This window comes from Pelodiscus sinensis, chromosome 24 (genome assembly GCF_049634645.1).
Source record: "Pelodiscus sinensis isolate JC-2024 chromosome 24, ASM4963464v1, whole genome shotgun sequence".
NCBI classification, from domain to species: domain Eukaryota; kingdom Metazoa; phylum Chordata; order Testudines; family Trionychidae; genus Pelodiscus; species Pelodiscus sinensis.
In genome coordinates this window covers 22,157,058-22,176,443 of record NC_134734.1, presented here as the reverse complement: position 1 = coordinate 22,176,443, position 19,386 = coordinate 22,157,058, and the positions used below count along the sequence as shown (strand labels likewise).

At 44.5% G+C, this 19,386-nt stretch overlaps 1 protein-coding gene across 3 annotated transcripts in view; it reads right to left on the bottom strand.

Annotated features, from left to right (window-relative positions):
* The window catches only part of ASH1L (ASH1 like histone lysine methyltransferase), a 157,478-nt gene that overhangs the window by 101,091 nt on the left and 37,001 nt on the right, over positions 1-19,386 (bottom strand). The window contains exon 2 of one of the 3 annotated variants that reach the window (XM_075907957.1): positions 12,092-12,125. The exons of 1 other annotated variant lie outside the window; for it this stretch is intronic. In XM_075907957.1, coding sequence (XP_075764072.1) covers positions 12,092-12,125 — 34 coding nt within the window. Of the gene's footprint in view, positions 1-6,593; positions 7,623-12,091; positions 12,126-19,386 lie in introns of those variants that run through there. One more of the 3 variants, XM_075907958.1, reaches the window with a different exon arrangement.

The window sequence follows — 19,386 nt, the reverse complement described above, 5'->3', positions numbered from 1 at the left end:
TAGCACAAGTAATTTAACCTGTTCTACTGATCGGAAATATTGTTTAATATAGTTAGTGCTCATGAAAGTGAACAATAATACTTCCCTGAACTATTATTATATGCATTATGGTAGCCCCAGGGGAGGCCCCAATCCAGTAGATACAGTACATATCCTTAGTATGGGCAGGCACTGTTGTAAATTCAACCACACACAGTTCCATCAATATCCCTCAGCTCCAATATCAACACTTACTACAATTATGGTCACACACTTTCACCACAGAAGGCTGCTGACTGTGGTAAAATGTACCAAACTCCATGAGGACTAGAGACTACCAAAATTCTTACAGCTGTGCCTTAAGCCAAAGAAGTTCAAAAAAGCTGTCGGGAGCTGGGGCAAGAATTGACCCTCATTCTTTATAGTGATCAGGTAATGAAATACAATGTACAAGGCTTGCAGAAACTTACCTGACACACAGTGGCCTGAGGATTAAGCCTATTATCCAGGGTGAAAAATATTGGAGCTTCTATGCCCACCTAACACTGTTTTCCCTGACATTTAAATTAATACAAAATATTGTATACTGTTTATTTTTGCTGTACTTAATCAATTTTATAAATTACACAAGCCTAAGGCTGGCCAAAGAGCAGGACAAATATTTATTGAATATATACAAATGTCACCACAATTAACTTACTAGTTGGTGAACAGGAGGCGACAAGCAATACAGCTGCTCAAATATTGTAAAACAAAATTGTTGAAATATATCAGTGATGTGAATTGAATCCATACTAGAATAAAAGGAGAGGTGACTGTCAAAGAGAACATTTGAGAAGACTTGAGAAGTTTCTAGGGGTAGGCAGGCCCCAGCCCCGCCCCCTCTGCTGAGCCCCCTCCTCCCCCCTCATCACGGGGAGAGGAAGAGCATGAGAGCACCCCAGTATCCCTGGAGCAGAGGGGGAGGGAAGAGGCTGCATGGCCTGAGCCTCCCCACCCTCGGGAGCAGTGGGGAAGCAGGAGACCTCATGGCCCAAGGCTCCCCAGCCCTAGGAGCAGTGGGGAGGGAGAAGACCATGTGTATGTCTACCATCACAATGGGATGGGCAATGTTAGTAATTATAATACCTTAGCAATGTTCTTTTTGACCAGCCTTACTTATTCCAATCTCTTGTGCTTTTGACAGGCCATTTTCCCCTTCCTGACTTCACCCACTGTTTTATATGGCCTTCAACAGCCAGAATTTTGATTAAAATAAGGAGTCTAAGGTTATGTCTACACTTGCAATTGATTGATAAAACTTCTGTCATTCATGGGTGCTTAAACTCCCTCCCTTGAATGACAAAAGTTTTGCCATGGCACGTGCAAGTGTGAATGATGATTTGTTAGCAGGAGCGCTCTCGTGCCAATCAAGTGAAAGCTGCTCATGGGGGCTAGCAGTATTCACACATGCCAATGTTTAGCAACAGGGCTAAGTCAACACAGCTTTGTTGCTACAAGCTGCATAGTGTAGACATGACCTCAGTTTAGGCTCCTATGTTCATGTGCAGTCAATAGGATTTGTGCTTCCACTTCACGTAAGCACTTTTGACAACTCCATAAGGCACCTAGTGTCAGGAGTAAGGACCTCAGCTGCACGTGCTCAGTACTCTGAGCCAGCCAGGCTGCCTGATGGACCACCCTGCCTGACTGGCTGAGCAAGCCAGCTCTTAAATCTAGCAGCAGGAGCTTCTTGCTGGCCACTCAGCACACATGCCCATGGGACTCTACTTCCCTATGCAGCCTGCTTCTGCTCCGACCTTGTTTTCACCTAGCCTCACTCCTATCTTGAGCCCTGCTCCTTCCATCTCTGACTAGTAATCCAGCCCTGATCCTCGGCTCTAACTCTCGACTCTGACCCTCTCTCAGTCCCTGGTTCTGACTTCAGTCCAGACCCTCAACTCTGATTCCTGACTTCAACTCTGTCTTGCCCCTTGTCTCTGGCACTTGGATTCCAATCACTAGGCATGACTGCCTATGAGCCAGTCTGCTGGACACCTGGGAGCCTAATTTTTGGCTCTTATTTTGGAAAATGTTAAGCCAACAGTATATTTCTTCTTGTTCCCCTCTCTCTTTCTTTCTCTTCCCCCATCCCTCCCATAGCGCTCTCTTTCCCTTTTGCTTTGCTGTGTATTCTGACTTTGATATTTCATGTTTCTCCTTTCTTCTCCAATTCTTTTTATATGCTGTATTTCTCTTTCTAATGTAGCCCATCAACCTCTCCTCCCCATGCTCCAAAACATAGGGCTTAGAAATTTTACCAGACAGTGAAATATTTGATCGCCTACTGCCTGGAGCAAAACCATAATGAGAAGCAATCCCTGCCCCCCTGAGCTGCTAGGATTGGGAAATATACTAAACATCTCACCAAGATACTGTCCCAGGACTCTGCTCCATATTTTCTAAAAGCTTTTGGGTAGCAAGAGTGGTAAACAAACCCTTACACTGTCAGAAGGGACAAGGTGCACATTCTCTGTGTGGGTCCCTGTCCTTTAAACCCATGTGTGTGTGTATGTCCATCCTTTAAACCCATGGCTTCTTGTTTTCTTCAGAAAGGTGCCTCAGCTACTCTACTGTTCTCCCAACTCTCTCTTGTATGTCCTGCTTCTCAGTCAACAGTTCCAGTGCCTGTCTCTGCTGCTGCTCAACTCAGAGCTCTCTTAAATGGCTCTGTAGCAAAACTGATTTGATTCTTGTCAGTTTCACAAAACAGGAAAATTTTCCAAAAAGGATCTAAATAGGAGTGAAAATGGAGACGGCCAATCTATTCTCATTGTGTTGCACTTTGGAAAGAATTGAGCAGCAGTAGATAGTTTGTGTGTCTGTTGACATATTTAGGGAGACAACACTGCAGTTCGTTTACCATCCAGTCATATTTGAAAAAAGTTGTTCCAAACTGTAAGAACTCAAACTGTCCCCTTCAAGTAATGTATGAATTTGGACAAAGCATGTGCACAGGTTTTGATTGCCTGCAATATACTTTTTGAGAAAGGCACAGATAAAACTAGTCTTGGATGGGAGGGGAGGTCAGGATCTTGAAACTTTGTTTTTAAAATGAGCACAGATTCTACAGAAATTAATGGCACTCACTCTGAAAAGCTTGGGAGAAATCTGTATTTTTCTCTGCAATTCCAGAAACCAGGCCTCTGTACTAGTTTTGAAGCCAAGTACCAGTTAAAAAAACCCACTTTGTCATGGCCTCCTATGCTTTATGAAAATGGGCTTATGAATATGAACGTGCATACCTCAAAGATGTTTTAGGTAAAGTACATTATGTAACATAGCATTTTTAAAGTTATAATCTGCTGAATATGCATATTCTAATTTTGTGCATGTATCTTTCTTGTATGTGAGTTAGATATATTAAGTGGGCACCTATGTTATTAGTCCAGGTATTCTAGTAAAAGCCATTATTGTTCTTTTGAGAACTTAATGGCTTGGTGATCAAGTCAATGACTTGTGAATGGTTTTGTTTTTCCTGTAAGCCCAAACTGTGGTTGGTTCTACCAAGACATGTGACCATGCCATCTGATGTTAGAACCCATTTTGCTTCTGGTATTATTCCACTCAAGGTGAGAAAAATGAACTGAGCACAAAGCCAAAACAGTTATAAAGGAGGAAGAGGGACCAAACAATAGGGGTAGTGGTCAGATGCCAGGAGCCTCTCCCCAAGTTATCACACAAAATTCCTGCTGGAAACATCTAAGACTGAATGGGGGAAGGATTGAGTCCAAGCTAGTAGACTGCTTAGCTTGTGAAAGAGATGATTAGAACAAATGTTAGGGTAAGAATTTGCATGTAATAAGTTGTATTGCATGTAAAAAAGTGTATTAGGATTATCTGACGTGTTTTGTTTATTTTGGCTTAGTAACTTACTTTGATCTGTCTGTTTTCCTTTCCAATCACTTAAATCCTACTTTTTATACTTAATAAAAATACTTTTGTTTATTATCAAGGCCAATTTAAATAACTGTTACCAGGGGAAGGGAGAGGAAGGGAGGGGGAGAGCAACCACTGTGCACTTCTCTTTTTCATTGATAAGAGGGAAAACTTATAAGTATTCTCTGTGTAGAACTTTTATATAGAGTAAGATGGATTTATTTGGGGTTTTGGTCCTCTTTGTGGGCTGTGGTCCTAGGTGCAATCAATGTCCCTATAGCTAAAACCTCCCATAGCTGAGCTGTTTCAGTGTCTGTGATGCTCTGCAGGCTGTGTGACAATGCCATGGCTGGGGGAGACCACTGCTTCTGGTCCAGCAGGATACGGTAATGGAATGGTCCAGAGAACAGGCTGACACACTCAGTGGCATGAATAGCACTCTGGGTGACAATCCCAAGGGAACCCCTGTATTCCAATGCACCACTCACTTAATCACAGGTATTTTAACAGAAAATAACTGGTTTAACACCTTTTTTGGAAACCAATTTCATTTTGTTCATTGAATATAAAATAAAACAAATCCAATTAAGAGAGACATATGTATATTAAGAACATTTTGTCTCCATAGGCAACAGGCTGCTACTGTAGTCGCAAATCCTTTATGAAAGGCTACATTTATAACCTAGATCAACAGAACAGCTTTGTTTACCATATTCTCTAGAATGTTAAATAATTGAGGGCTGGTGACATCAGGTGATTTATCTAAACAAAAATAAATCACTCACATGCTATTGTCTGACTGATTATCTTGCTGAACCACGTAAACCGTCAACTGAGCTGCAAAGACAGTATTTTACCACCTTTCCCCATTATAAATAACTTAGGAGCTCAGCCAATCAAAATATTTTTAATACCTAAAGATTTTTTACTGCAACAAAGCTGTCTGGAGTCCAAATAAAGCGAGGATTTAAAAAAATTAAAAACATTTTTATAATTAAAAAAAGTGATTTCTAAAACGTTCCTACACGAACCTGCGAATACTGCCGAAGTAATAAGGCTTTTCACTTCACAGATCTCACAGCATTAAAGGGAGTCCTCCTTCCCCTTATAAACATATCCCAAGGATTGAACAATTACCTATGATTGTTTTAGTCCCTCATAACTCTCATCATTTGCTTGTTTCACAGCACCCCAAAATGTGGTAAATTGCCAGATTAACACTTAATATACAGGGGAGGTACTGCCTTGATGTACTTATAATTAAGGATGTTAAAATGCATTTAAGTGATACAGAGGCAGTAGTGCGGGATAGCAGGTAGCTACCCAGGAACCAGCTTTTAAGCTGGCTTCCCATGCATATTGGGAGACTGTAACTGAACACGGACCAATAAGCCCCGGCTCACCAGTTAACCATGAACATGGCTACACTTTCACATCCCTGCTTATAATTTGATTGAAGATGAAGAACAACAGGTATGGCGAACGACAGAGGAGGACGAGGGTTGCTAATAGCAAGAATGTTTGATTGCATAGGAAGAACTGCAACCATCTCAATAAACGGAAGTTTTCTTCTTTGAAGGTATATTTTAAACTGTTTAATATATATTACAAAAGTTAGGCTTTTGTGTGTGAGCACTTGGATTAAAGTGCGAAAGGGGTGGTGGAAAGAAACGGCAAAAGTGAGAGATTGCAAACCTGTCTTCAAACTGTCTCCCATGCGATCTCTACACTGATCACTTGGATAAGTCTTCCAATATTAATCCAGCTTCAAAGCAACTGCAATAGTCCTAGCAATGGCACAAATGCTAGTATAGACAAATGAGAAGACTTACCCAGCATAGCTTGGGTCTATCAAGGCACGGGGCAGAGGATGTGAAGGGGGGGGAGCGAAAGGCAGGCAGCTTGGGTGTGGGGGGTACAGGAGTCAGGGTTGTAGATGAGGAGGGGCTCAGGGCAGGGGGCGCAGGAGTCAGAACAGGAAGTGGGGGACTCAAGGAAGGGAATGGGAGTGCAGGAGTTGGGGGCCTCAAGGCAGTGGGGAGGGCTCAGGGTGGGGCAGCAAGCAACTGCTCCCATGGCCAGCCTGCGGCATCAGAGGCTGTGCAGCTCACCTGCTCGCTGGCTTCTCTAGATGCATGGTCCGCCTACTAGTTGCTCCCTGGAAAGGCAGGCCACGAGGCTGGAAGGCCGTCCCAGGCTGTGCTGCTGGCCAACAGCTGCTCCCTGGAGTTGGGACACTGTGCTTGCTGACCCCCTGTGGTCATTTGTGTGCATAACTGTCCCTGCTATCACACTCCCTTTTCGTCTGATGAGAAACAGTCACATTCCACTCACATCCCATTGTCCTGGCACAACCAAACCCTGGACTTTGCTCTAAGCTGTGATAAGAGGAAGCTGCATACCACATTTGGTGGTTATAGCTCTTACTGTTTAGGAGGAATTCTTGAACAAATGGACTCAGATAGACGGACACAGAAATGCACAAATACGCTGAAATATATAGTAGATAACCATGTCATCAAACATTGCTCAGAGTAGGTCAGACAACATGGCAGTATATGTGTCTGTGGTTAGCCAATATTACAGTTTAGATCCTTGCCAGTACCTGTGCTAGACCAAGCGTGGGGGATAATTGCCTAACATTTTCTGCATAGAGGAGGCCCCAGTAGCTCAGTGTCACTTTCCATAATACTCACTGCCCTGCTGATCCCAGGGGTGACTCCAGAAATCAAAAGTCTTCCTCAAAGCAGTGATGTGTTCTTGATTAAAGTCCTTTCTAAAGCAAAAAGCTATCAGGTCACAGCCCTCCAGGCCCTACTGTTTCAGAGGGCTGATGCCTTCAGGTACTACTCAGTTGTTTGCTTTGGAAGCTACTAGTGCTAGAGGGATTTTGTAATATGGAGAACAGCTTGGCACTGAGCCCAGCTTCTCCATGGCAGCTGCAATCTTATGTAAATTGTACTAGGGCTTCACATTTCAGAGGAGTTTTTTTTCTTTGCGCACACAAAACAGACAGCTGTGGAGGCAGCCATGATCTGTCCGACAGCCTTGGAGACTAAACAAGGTGCCACTCTTATTTCCTAAAATAACAGCATGGAAGCATATGCTCCCTTAAATGGAAAAGGAGTAATCCAAACCTTTTCTCCCTTGCGTTGACCCACCACAACGTAGCAGGGTGTGCTTTCAATGGGTAAAGTGTTTTCAAGGTGCAATAGTTTGTTCAGACAGGCTCATGGTCAGTTTTATAGACACAAATTAAGAAGGTTGTTTTCTTTTTTGTTTCTGCAGTTCTAAGCTGGCTCACATGAGGCTCAGTTGATTTTAGCATTTCACTTCCTCTTATTGTATATTGTGCTTGAAAAGTCTGCACTGTTTTTAATGTATGCAAATAAGGGTTTATAACTCAAGACAATATTTCTTATTTTCCTGTTGATCTTACGAACATGAAATACCCAGGTAAAATGCTAAGGGTCTTTATTAAAAGACAGCTAACAAGAAATGTTGACAGATAAAAGCTCATCTTGGATGTCTTGCCTAGAAACTGCTAATTATGCTTAGATTTTCCACAACACAGCTGCACAATAAGCATGCATGATTACCTAATACTAAAGTATAGCAACTAATGAAAAATTAATAAGAATAATGTGCATGTTTACACGAGGAATGCAAGTTTAGGATATACGTCTCTATGTACCATTACATTCTCGAGTTTTCAAAATAATGCAACTTTGCTCTTACTTAGCAACCACAACTGTTCTTTGTTTTGCTTTGGAATCTCTCCCCCAGAAGTGCGATGAAGGGGTCACTAAAATATTAATAAAAGTTAAGTAGTAAGTGGCACTGCCCTATTAATTATTTGTATTATTGCAGCACTAAGGAGCCTCCTGTGCTAGATGCTGTACAAACACAAACACAACCACAACCAAAAAAAGGAAGGCAGAAGATACATGGTTCTGGAAGTGAATCTCTAGCTTGGTAAATGTTGTAGGCGGTCCACCTTCTGTAGTGAGAGGCAGATGCATAGTTTAGATCAGTGGTTCCCAACCTTTTTTATACTGTGGACCAGCAAACCCATTCACAAACTTTTGGCATATTAACATTTTATTTGCATATTTGCAAGGCAAATAATAACTATGCGGATATGCAAATAAAATGTTAACAGTCCACCAAAAGCCCTGACCCTCAGAGCCGCTACAGCCGGCTTCAGCTCCAGCAGTTGCCACGTGGCGGGCAACTGCCACAGCAGAAGTTGGCTGTTGATGGCGGCTCTGGGGGCTCCAGTGCCAGCCTTAACCCCTAGAGCCCCCCACCCCTCCACATCCAGCGCCAGCCACTGGCCCCAGAGTCCCCTGCACCCAACGCTCCCCAGTGCCAACCTTCCACCCGCAGAGTCCCCTAGTGCTAGCCCCCCATCCCAAACATCTCAGGGCCAACCCCCACCCCTCAGAGCCCCCAAACACCAGACTACCCAGTGCTAACCTCCTGTTTCCAAAGCCCCATTGTACCTGGCTCCCTCAGAGCTCCCCAGTGCCAGGCCCCAGACCTCAATATTAGCCCCATCCCCACACTCACCCAGTGCCAGCCCTGCCCCTGTAGCTCCCCCACTATTAGCCCCACCCTCCAAAGCCCTCTAGTGCCAGCTCCCTACCCCAGATGCCCCAGTGCCCGCTTCCCACCTCTCAGACCTCCCCAGTACTAGCCCTGCTCCCAGAGCCCTCCAGTGCCTGCTCCACCCTCTTCCCCTTGCCTTGCACTGCCTCCCAGCTGCGTGCTGCTGCTCTGGTCACAGCTGCTCTAAGGGTGCTATGTTGGGCTCCGCATGGCCCTCCCACCACTGAGTTAATTGCTCTTCTGTATCTGGGAAATTCCCCTCTCCCAATAGCCGCAGCGGGAGGTGAGGTGAGGTGCGGGGCCATGTACCCCATCCCCAACCCTAGAGCCACCATGGCCTGGCAGCCAGCAGTTCACAGACTGGCGGTTGGGAAACACTGGTTTAGATTACTTCTGCCTCAGTAGAAGGGGGACCAATGTTCTCAGAGACAAGATGCCTAGAATAGTTAACAGCAGAGGTGGGCAATAATTTTTAATGGGGGGCCACTCCAAGATTTTGGGAAGTGGTCCAGGGTCGCACTTCTATGGAGTGGGTACCGGGGCTGCAATGGAGGTTGGGTGCAGAAGGGAGCTTGGGATAAGGGATTTGGGTGCAGGAGGCGGGTGGGATCTGAGAGGGAGTTTGGGTGAAGAAGGGGGTTGTGATCTGGGGCAGGGTTTTGCAGTGCAGGGTACAGGAGGGAGTAAGAGTGCAGGAGAAGATTCTGGCCTGAGGAAGGGGCTCTAGGAGGGGGTGCAAGGTCTGGGAGGAAGTTGTGACCTGGATGAAGGTTTGGATAGTGACTTGGGGCAGGGAAATGGTTTGTAGGGGCAGGGAGTGGGTAAAGGTGCAGGAGAGGATTCTGACCTGGGAGAGAGGTGTAAGAGGGAGTGCAGGGTCTGAGAGGGAATTGTGACCTGGCAGAAGGGGGAAAAAGTGGTACAGAGGCTTTGGGTGGTGGCCTGGGGCAGGTAGTTGGGAGGAGGGGGTACCAGAGGCAGGCTCTGGCTGGGAGGCACTTACCTAGGGCAGCTCCAGCCAGCAGCCCTGCAGAAACCTGAGGCAGATTGTCTGCTGCAGTCCGAGGCTTCTGGCTGCTCCATGTGGCTCCGTTCCGGGCATGGGGAGGGGAAAAGGAAGAAGGGAGGTAGGCTACATACACTGCCCCTGCCTCTGGCAAAATTTCTCCGCAGTTATTGGCTGGAAACTGGCCAATGGGAGCTGAGAGATTTTGCTGGGGGAGGAGGGGGAAAGAGGCAGTGTGCAAAAATTTCCCTCCTCCTTCCCCAGCTATCCAGAGTGGAGAGCAGCTGACTGTTTAAAGCATGAGATGCTCTCTGCCTAAGGGTTCTGGCAAGGCGGCTACGGGCCGGATCCGGTGGATTCAGCCCACTGGCAACCTCTTGCCCACCCCTGGTAAAAGAGTATTTAACTAATAATAAAAGGGGACAGTAAAAAGAGGGAAGATACGAGCACACAGCACAAAAATTGAGATGTTGAGAACAAAAATAATCAAACATTAGGCCACGAAGAGAAAAAAAAAATCTTTAATTGTCTATGTATCACATTATGGGAGCTTGGACAATAAACAAGATGAACTCAAATTGCTCATTTATGAGCATAAATTCAGTCTAGCTCGTAAACTTGAAGGGATTATTCACACGATTGGAATGTTAAAAATCAATGGTTACAACCTATTTAGGAAGGATTGAGTGGGCAAAAGGGGAGGGAGAGATGAATTCACTGTACTGTTCCCAAGTCACTGATAATTTGGAGTGAAGTGATCGTGATAGCTTATTTCTCACTGTCCTAATAGATAAAGCACAAAATAGGTTATCACTTGGTGCCTTCTATGGCCACCAAATCCCATGAGGGAACAGGATGACGATCCCTTTACACACCTATCTATAAGGTTTAGGGAAAAAAGCTAAGTGATTAAGGGGACTTCAATGTGAGTGACATATGCTGGAGGTCTTATGCTGCCAGTCCTAAAACATCCTTGTAATTTCTAAGTATTATGGTGAAAGTTTTCTAACCCAAGTGTGTTGGATTCAACATGGGGGAATTTTTATTATTAGACTTTGTGCCCCGATTAAATAAAAATGAACTCATTACAGAACTAAGATTTATTAGTAGCTTGGGTACAAGTGATCGTGACTTGATCACATTTATAAAGTGCAAGAAGAATAAAGTTCACAGCAACAATATAAATACTTGGTGCTTTAGTAGGACTAGTTTCACAAAGTTGAAAAAAAATTATGAGCCAGATAAGATGAGAGGAAGAATTTAATCAGAAAAGTGTGAATGATAATTGGGCATAATTAAAGAACATCTTACTAGATGCTCTCAAACCACAATCTCACAACTGAGGAAAGCAATTCTGATGATTAAAAAACCAACCTGATTTAGAGGGGAAGTTAAGGTAGCTATTAATAGGACAGCTAGATTGACTAGATTAAAAAAAAACCTGAAAGAAAGGAGACTTGGATGGGAATGAATATAAATCAGAAGTCAGGAACTGTAGAAAATTGACAGGTGATATAAGAAGACACAAGCAGGAATCTATGGACAGAAGAGTTAAGGGCACTAAGAAAGAATTTTAAAAATATATTAGGAACAAATAAATTCCGAAAATTATATTTGTCCATTACTAGATGGAAATGGTAAAATTATTCATAATAATGCAGAAAAGGCAGCAGTACTCAATAAATATTTCTGTTGCGCATTTTGGGGAAAACAGATGATGTGGTCAGTAACATTCTTTCTATTCCACTAGGTTCTCCAGAAGACATTACAACACAAATGAAAGAAGTTAGATATTTTTAAATAAGCTGGTCTAGATAACTTGCATCCAAGAGTTTTAAAAGAGCTGGTGGGCCACTGATGTTGATTTTTAATAAGTCTCGCAGCACAGGGGAAAGTTCCACAAGCAGAAAGAAAGCGAGTATTTTGGCAATATTTACAAAGGCTAAGTGGGATGACCCAAATAATTATAGGTCTCTCAGCCTATAACAGTACCTAGAAAGATGATGGAGCAGCTGACATAAGATATGATTAATAAAAAATTAAAGGTGGTAATATAACTAATGAAAATCCATGGAAACTAGAGCCTGCTAAACTAATCTGAAAGCTCTTTTAGATGAAATTGTAAGTTTGGATGATAAAAAAAGTAACAGTGTTGACATAATATACATACACTTCTGTAAGGTATTTGACTTGGGACTGCACAACATTTTGATTAAAAAACTAGAACAGAAAATTAACATGGCACATGTTAAATTGATTAAAAACTGGCTAACTGATAGGCCTCAAAATGCAATTGTAAACAGGCAAGCATCAAGCAGATGTGCGTTTAGTGAGGTCCCAGAGGCTCTACCCTTTTTAACATTTTTATCGGTGACTTCGAAGAAAACATAAAATCATCACTGATAATGACTGCAGACTACACAAAGGTAAGTGAGTGGTAAATAAGGAAGAAAGCAGGTCAATAATGCAGAGCAATCCAGATCTCTTGGTAAACTGGTGCAAGCAAACAGTATGTGCTTTACTATGGCTAAATGTATAGGTATACACCTAGGAACAAAGAATACACGCCCTACTTACCAGATGGGGAACTCTTTCCTGGGAAGCAGTGACTCTGAAAAAGATTTGGGGGACAAGGTGGATAATCAGATGAAGGTAAGCTCCCAATACGACGCTGTACCGAAAACAGCTAATGCGATCCTATTATGAATAAATGGGAATCTTGGGTAGGAGCAGAGAGTTTATTTTACCTCTGTAAATTGGTGCAACTGCTGTTGGAATACTGTGTCCAGTTCTGGTGCCCAAAGTTGAAGAAGGATGTTGATAAATTGGAGAGGGCTCAGAGAAGAGAATGATTAAAAGATTAGAAAACATGATTTATCATGATAAGATAAACAGATTGAGCACTCTGAGTTTAACAAAGAGAATGTTAAGGAGTGACTTGATTACTACCTATAGGTATTTATGTGAGGAACAAATAATAATGGGCTGTTCAATTGATCAGAGAAAGTTATAACACAATCCAATGGCTGGAAGTTCAAGCTAGACAAATTCAGACTGGAAATTAGGCATGAATTTTTAACACTGAGGGTACTTAAGCATTGGAACACTACCAAAAATCACGGGGGATTCTCCGCCACTCAAACTGTTAAAATCAAGATTGGATGTTTTTCTAAAAGATATACTCTAGCAATTATTTAGGGTAGTTCTCTATCCCCTGGCCAGCTTTTAGCAATGACAGGTTTAGGCATACATGGGGTATGGCATTATATCCCTCACCATGTTGGCTGTTAGGTCCATCACTGGCTAAGGTCCATGAACTTATTTAATTTTCATGAACCCAGTTTTACCTTTGGCCTTAACAACATCCCCTGCGTACAAGTTCCACAGGCTGACAGTGCACGGTGTGAAAAATGTATTTGTTTTAAATCTGCTGCCAATATTAATTTCATTATGTGACCTATGATTACTGTGTTATGTGGAGGAGTAAAACTTTCTTATTCACTTCCTCCACAGCATTCATATCATATTGTATCCTCCATTAGATCTCTCTTTTCTGGGATGAACAATCCTGATCTTTTTAATCTCTCCCCATATGGAAATTGTGCCATATCCCTAATAATTTTTGTTGCTCTTCTCTGTACTTTTCCAAGTGCAATGTATCTCGTTTGAGAAAGGATGATGAGAATTGCATGCAATGTTCATTAATATGCATATCCAGTGCTTTTTTTGTGATGGTACTGCCTGGTATGAAGTACCAGCACCTCCAGATGCAGTACCGGCACCTCCAGTCAGAGCTTACCTGGAAATAACGGAGTGTACCGGCACCTCTGTACGCAAATCTCCAACAGTCGGCTGGGTACCGGAACCTATTTTCTATATAATTTGGTTTGGGTTTCATGTGGGTTCTGCTGGTTTGAGGTTTTTGAGGGTTTTTTTTAAAACACTTACAGGCAAGGGTTTAATTAAACACAAGTAAATTTTCATCAAGTTCCAAAAAAAAGCACAGTATGATTTTTAATTTAATCTAGATCTGTTGTGTGTGTGTGTGTGTGTGTGTGTGTGTGTGTGTGTGTGTGTGTGTTTTTAAACTCTGAGCCTCACCAAGCTTCCTCCCCGACAGATAGAAAAATCCTAGATAAAGTCTATACTCGATCTAAAACCTCAAATTGAATTTTTACATAGACTAAGAAAAACTATTGTATGTGCGCGCGCGCGCGCGCACACACACACACACACACACACACACACACACACACACACACACACACACACACACTCTTACTCTAGCTTACAGGATACAGGTGTTCAGGAAAGAGCTTGAAGGATACAGTGGTTTCCAAGAAATCATGCTTTTCTGCTCTAATAGGGAAACAGGCAGGATGTTGATGTTGTCCATGACGACTGAGAAAGGAGGCAGTGGGGAGGATATTTGAGGGGGTGGGAGAGAAGAAGAGGAGATTCAGGGCTCTCTTTCATCCACTGAGTTGGAGCTGACAGCTAATAATGGTTTCTGGGAAACCCTGCCTCATTTAATGCTCACCTGAAAACATGTATGTTCATTACATAGCTGAGTTACCTATGTACATGTACTCACAGCCACCTCCATTTCAAATACTGATAAAAATGCTAAAATATCTCAAATTCAGCACCACATCCCAATTAGAACATAGGTGTGATATAGTGGGGATTGTGTACACTGTTTGCTTTGTTATGCTGAGTGTGATTCCTACTGGTGTGTGTGTGTGTGTGTGTGTGAGAGAGTGTCAGTGAGAGAGAGAGACACACACACACCTGGGCCGCTCTGTCAGCTGATCCTAGGGGGAAGATGCAACCAATGATAGTCAGGTAACACCTGGGGCCTTGGAAGCAGGACAAAGGAGGAGGTGGGGCTGCCTAGACAGCTGGGACCAGTTGGTGGGTGAGAGTTTTTTCGGATGAGTCTAGCTGGCTTGGGGGGCCTGGCTCTGGGCCCCCTGTCCCCAGGATGGATTGTACTGTCTGCTCCTGGTTCCTGCGATAACAAGTCTGTGCTATGCTGTGTCCCTGTTAACGAATAAATCTTCTGTTCTACTTGCTGGGTGAGAATCACATATAGCTACAGGGCCCGGTGACTGCCCCACGCTCCATGACAACAGGTCTTTTGGTTCAATAGCCATTGCCTAATCCTCCAAGCGACAGCCTTACAACCGAATCACTATGATGCAGGTGCCACAGGACAACTTGTTTTTAAAGTTACAGACCAACATGGCTACTCCTCTGAGACTAACATGCAAGGAACTGCATTTAGCCGTATGAAGTGGAAATCCATTAAATACATAAAGAAACTCCCACAGATACAGACAGACATCTTCCTCGCCAAGTGCAAACAGATGAACATTATACCCAATGGACTGAAAGTGAAAAATCCATTATAATCAACATACTACACAGACTACAGTGAGATATAATGCCACACTCTCTCAAAGAAACTGAGGAACCACTTAATCAGCATCCTACACATTACGAAAATCAAGAAGGAGCTCTCAAAACTAGAGACTCTCATACAGAAACATGCTTCCTCACAAATTTCCACATGGCTGGACTTTACAAAAACTAGACAAGCCATTTACAATGATTATTTCATTTCCCTACAGAAAAAAGGTCAATAAACTATCTAAACTTCCTACTTGCCACAGGGTACAACAACTCTGGTACCTTCAACTCACCTAACAAGATGGGTTAATCTAACCAACCACACACTCAGCCGGGCAGAAAAGTCAGTCCTATCTCGGAGACTCTCTTGCTGCCCCACCTCCCCCACACAGTTACAGTTCTGTGGTGACCTCAAAGCCTATTTTTGCCATCTCCCACTAAAGAAATATTTCCAACACACTGCTGAACATCCTGACCCACAGGATCCCCCTTATCAGCCCCACAAGATGATGATTTCTAGGATGACCCCTCCTGATGGTCAAAATGACACTGGACTTTTACACAGATTGCTTCCACAAACATGCTCTGGCTGACATTGTAAACAAACAACATAATGTGACACGAACTCCGCCATGCAGAATGCAACTCTATCCACAGCCTCAAAAACAACTCTGATATAATAAATAAGGCTGACAAAGTAGGCGCTGTAATCATGAATAGGTCAAAATTACAAACAGAAGGCTGCCAGACAATTCATCAACACCACATTCTACAGACCTTTCTCCTCTGATCCCACTGCGAAATACCAAAAGAAACTACACCATATGCTCAAGAAACTCACTGCTACAACTCAGGACCAAATCTGCATCTCCCCTGCCCTCAGATCCCCGACTAGGAACATTCTATCTGCTACCCAAGATCCATAAGCCTGGAAATCCCTGATGTCCCATTATCTCAGGCATTGGCACGCTTACAGCAGGATTATCCAGCTATGTTGACTCTCTCCTCAGACCCTATGCTACCAGCACTTCTAGCTACCTTCAAGACATCATTGACTTCCTTAGGAAACTACAGAACATCAGTAACCTGCCTGGGAACACCATACTGGCCATTATAGATGTAGAAGCTCTTTATATCAACATTCCATATGAGGAACAAACTGTCAGGAACATTATCCTTGATAATGCAATAGCACACCTGGTGACTAAGCTATGTGACTTTGTCTTCATCCACAACTATTTCAATTTGGGGACAATGTATACCTTCAAGTCAGCAGCACTGCTATGGGTACCCGCCTGATCCCACAATATGCCAACCTCAAACAATGTTTCCTTAGCTCTCATCTCCTAGCACCCTTCCTCTACATATGCTATGTTAATGACATCATCATATGGACACACAGGAATGAGGCCCTTGAAGAATTTCACAGGGATTTCAACAATTTCCCCTATCAATCTCTGTCTGGACTAGTCTACACAGGAGATCCACTTCCTGGCTGCTATGGTACAAATAAATGATGGTCACACAAACACCATCCTATACCAGAAACCTACTGTCTGCTATTCCTACAAGCCTTTAGCTTTCATCCAGGACAAGTCACACAACCCATTGTCTACAGCCAAGCCCTAAGATACAACCAGATTTGCTCCAATCCCACAGACAGAGACAAACAACTATACGTTCTTTATCAGGCATTCTTAAAACTCAAATACCCACCTGGGGAAGTGAGGAAATAGATTGACATAGCCAGACAAGTACCCAGAAGTCAACTACTCCAAGACAGGCCCGATAAGGAAAACCACAGTACCCCACTGGTCATCACCCAGCTTTAATCCCTCCAGCGCATCATTACCAATCTGCAACCTATCATTGAAAACAATCCATCACTCTCACCGGCCTTGGGAGATAGGTCAATCCTCGCCTACAGAGCCCCCAAACTGAAGCAAATCATTTCCAGTAACCACACTCCACATCTCAGATACACTCACCCAGGAACCTACCCCTGCAACAAACCCTGTTGCTAACTCTCTCCACATATCTACACAAGTGACACCATCACAGGACATAATCACATAAGCCTCAACGTCAGGAGCTCATAACAGCACATCCTCTAATGCCGTGGTCACCAACCAGTAGATCATGAGCTACCGGTAGATCTCCAGAGCTCTAAGAGTAGCTCTTGAGCCCTCTCTGAACTCTGCACCTGCGCAGTACATTTACATTAGATTTCCTCATTTGAGGAGCAGCTACTCACTGAGCAACAACACAGGTGAGTAGCTGCGAGGAATGGTGGGAGCTGGGAGGTCGGGAGGGCTGCAACACCCCAGCCAGCTGACTGTGGCTTTCACAGCTGGAGCTAGACGCAGCCTCCCTGGGCTGAGCGCAGGGCAGCCGGGCTGGAGGGAAGAGAAGCAGCTTCCCGGCCAGCTGGCCATGGCGCTCAGCCAGGGTGCACCACACTCCATGTGGGCTGGCGCAGAGGAGAAGCTGCCTGGCCTGCTGGCTGTGGTGTTCAGCCCAGAGGAGGCTGAACCGTGCTCCAGCTGATTGGGTGGCTTCCCCTCTGTGCCTGCCCACGTGGAGCTTGGTGGCACCCTGGCTGAGCACCATGGCCAGCTGGCCGGGCAGCTGTTTCTCTTCCCTCCAGCTCGGCTGCCCTGCGGTCAGTCCGGAGGGCGCGTGGGTCGGAGGCTTCCCTCCGTGGCTGGTGTAGGAAACTCTCTGCCCCCAACCTTGTTCCCTCTCCTCTGCCCCAAACTTGTCCCCGGCCCTCCTGGCCCCCTGTTCCCTCTCCCTTGTCCCCCCGACCCCGCTGCAGAAACCTGCCCCCCCTGCAGAAACCAGTTCCTTCTGGCACCCTGTCTCCTACTACAGAAACCTGTCCCCCTGCTCCCCTCTGCAGAAACCTGTCCCCCCCAGCACCCTGTCCCCCCTGCTGCAGAAACCTGTCCTGGCATCCTGCCCCCTCTCCCCTGCCCCCACTGGCACCCTGTTCCCTGCCCCAGAACCCACTAGCACTCCTCCCCAGTACTGTGTCCCCTGCTCCCAAATGACTTTTCTATGGGTCAGTGACCCCTGACTCAAGGCAGGTTCCCTGCCATTCTCATAAATAAAGACAATGCAGAAACTTTTTGTGTTTAACATAGTATTCTATTTAAAAATGAAGCCTGGCCAACAAACTCCCAATTGGGGCCAAGCCCCCATCTGGCCACAACCACTCCTGCACTCCCCCTTCCCCAGACCCTAGATCTGAGCCTATCAAACACTGGAACCTCCTGCCCTCAGTCCCTCACATACCCCAACCCAAATTCCTGCACCCTCATATCTGCAAGCCTGTGGCTTGCTTAGTATCCCAACACTGCCCAGCCTGGAGCCCCCTCCCTGAGCCAGTGTCCCTTTCTCCACCTCCTCCTGCATCCAGATTTCCTCCCAGAGCTTGCACCTCTCACCCCTTCCTACACCCAAATCCCTCATTCCCACCCCAGAGCCTACACCCTGTCTCAACACAGCAAGGGTCCAGCTAGACTGCAGGAGTTTTCCAGGATTCTGGAGATATCCCAGAAAAACTCTTCTGCATCCAGGGTTGCGTTTGTTCTTCCGCTTTTTTAGTGGAAGAGTAAACAGGCTCTTTTGGTCACCCCTATATTCCTCTTTCTACAAGGAATAAGGTGGCTTTCAAAAGAAGGGTTTTTTTTCCTGACATTTGGTCCAGTGTAGACAGGCCAAATGTTGGAAAAACCTCTTACTACAGAATAATAATTATAAAAAATAAGCAGCAGTATAAGGATTGGGGCTAGCAAGTGATGGAGAGGAGGAGAATAGAGAGGGCGGGGCTTCAAGGAAGGGGCGGGGCTTCAAGGAAGGGGCGGGGCTGTAGATCTTGGCTTGGTCTGTCATTTAAAAAGTGATCTTGGGCATAAAAAGGTTGGAGACCACTGCTCTAATGTAATATATGCCATCAAGTGCCAGCAATGCCCCTCTGCCAGGGATATTGGCCAAAGTGGACAATATGACAAAGGATAAATGGGCACTAATCAGCCATCAGAAATGGTAACACACGTAAACCAGTAGGGGAACATTTCAACCTATCTGGTCACTCAATGGATTTAAAAGTAGCCAGTCTTTTGCAAAGGAATTTCTCCACCCAATTACAGAGTGAGAGAGAGACTGCAGAACTGGAATTCATCTACAAATTTGACACTGTTACCCTGGGCTTGAATAAAGACATTAACTGGTTTACACACTACAAAGCCAATTTCCCCTGCCTTTAACATCTGCAGTTTTACACCAAAAGCTATGAATGGGATACATCCAGCCCACTTAATTAGCTTCATTAACATGGATACTACAATTGACCGGTACTTGTTTTGCTGTTATATATATATATTTTGGATTCTGGTATTTCCGCTCCAACTCAGCTTATGAAATGGATCTTACCCTGTAAAGCTCATGATACTATT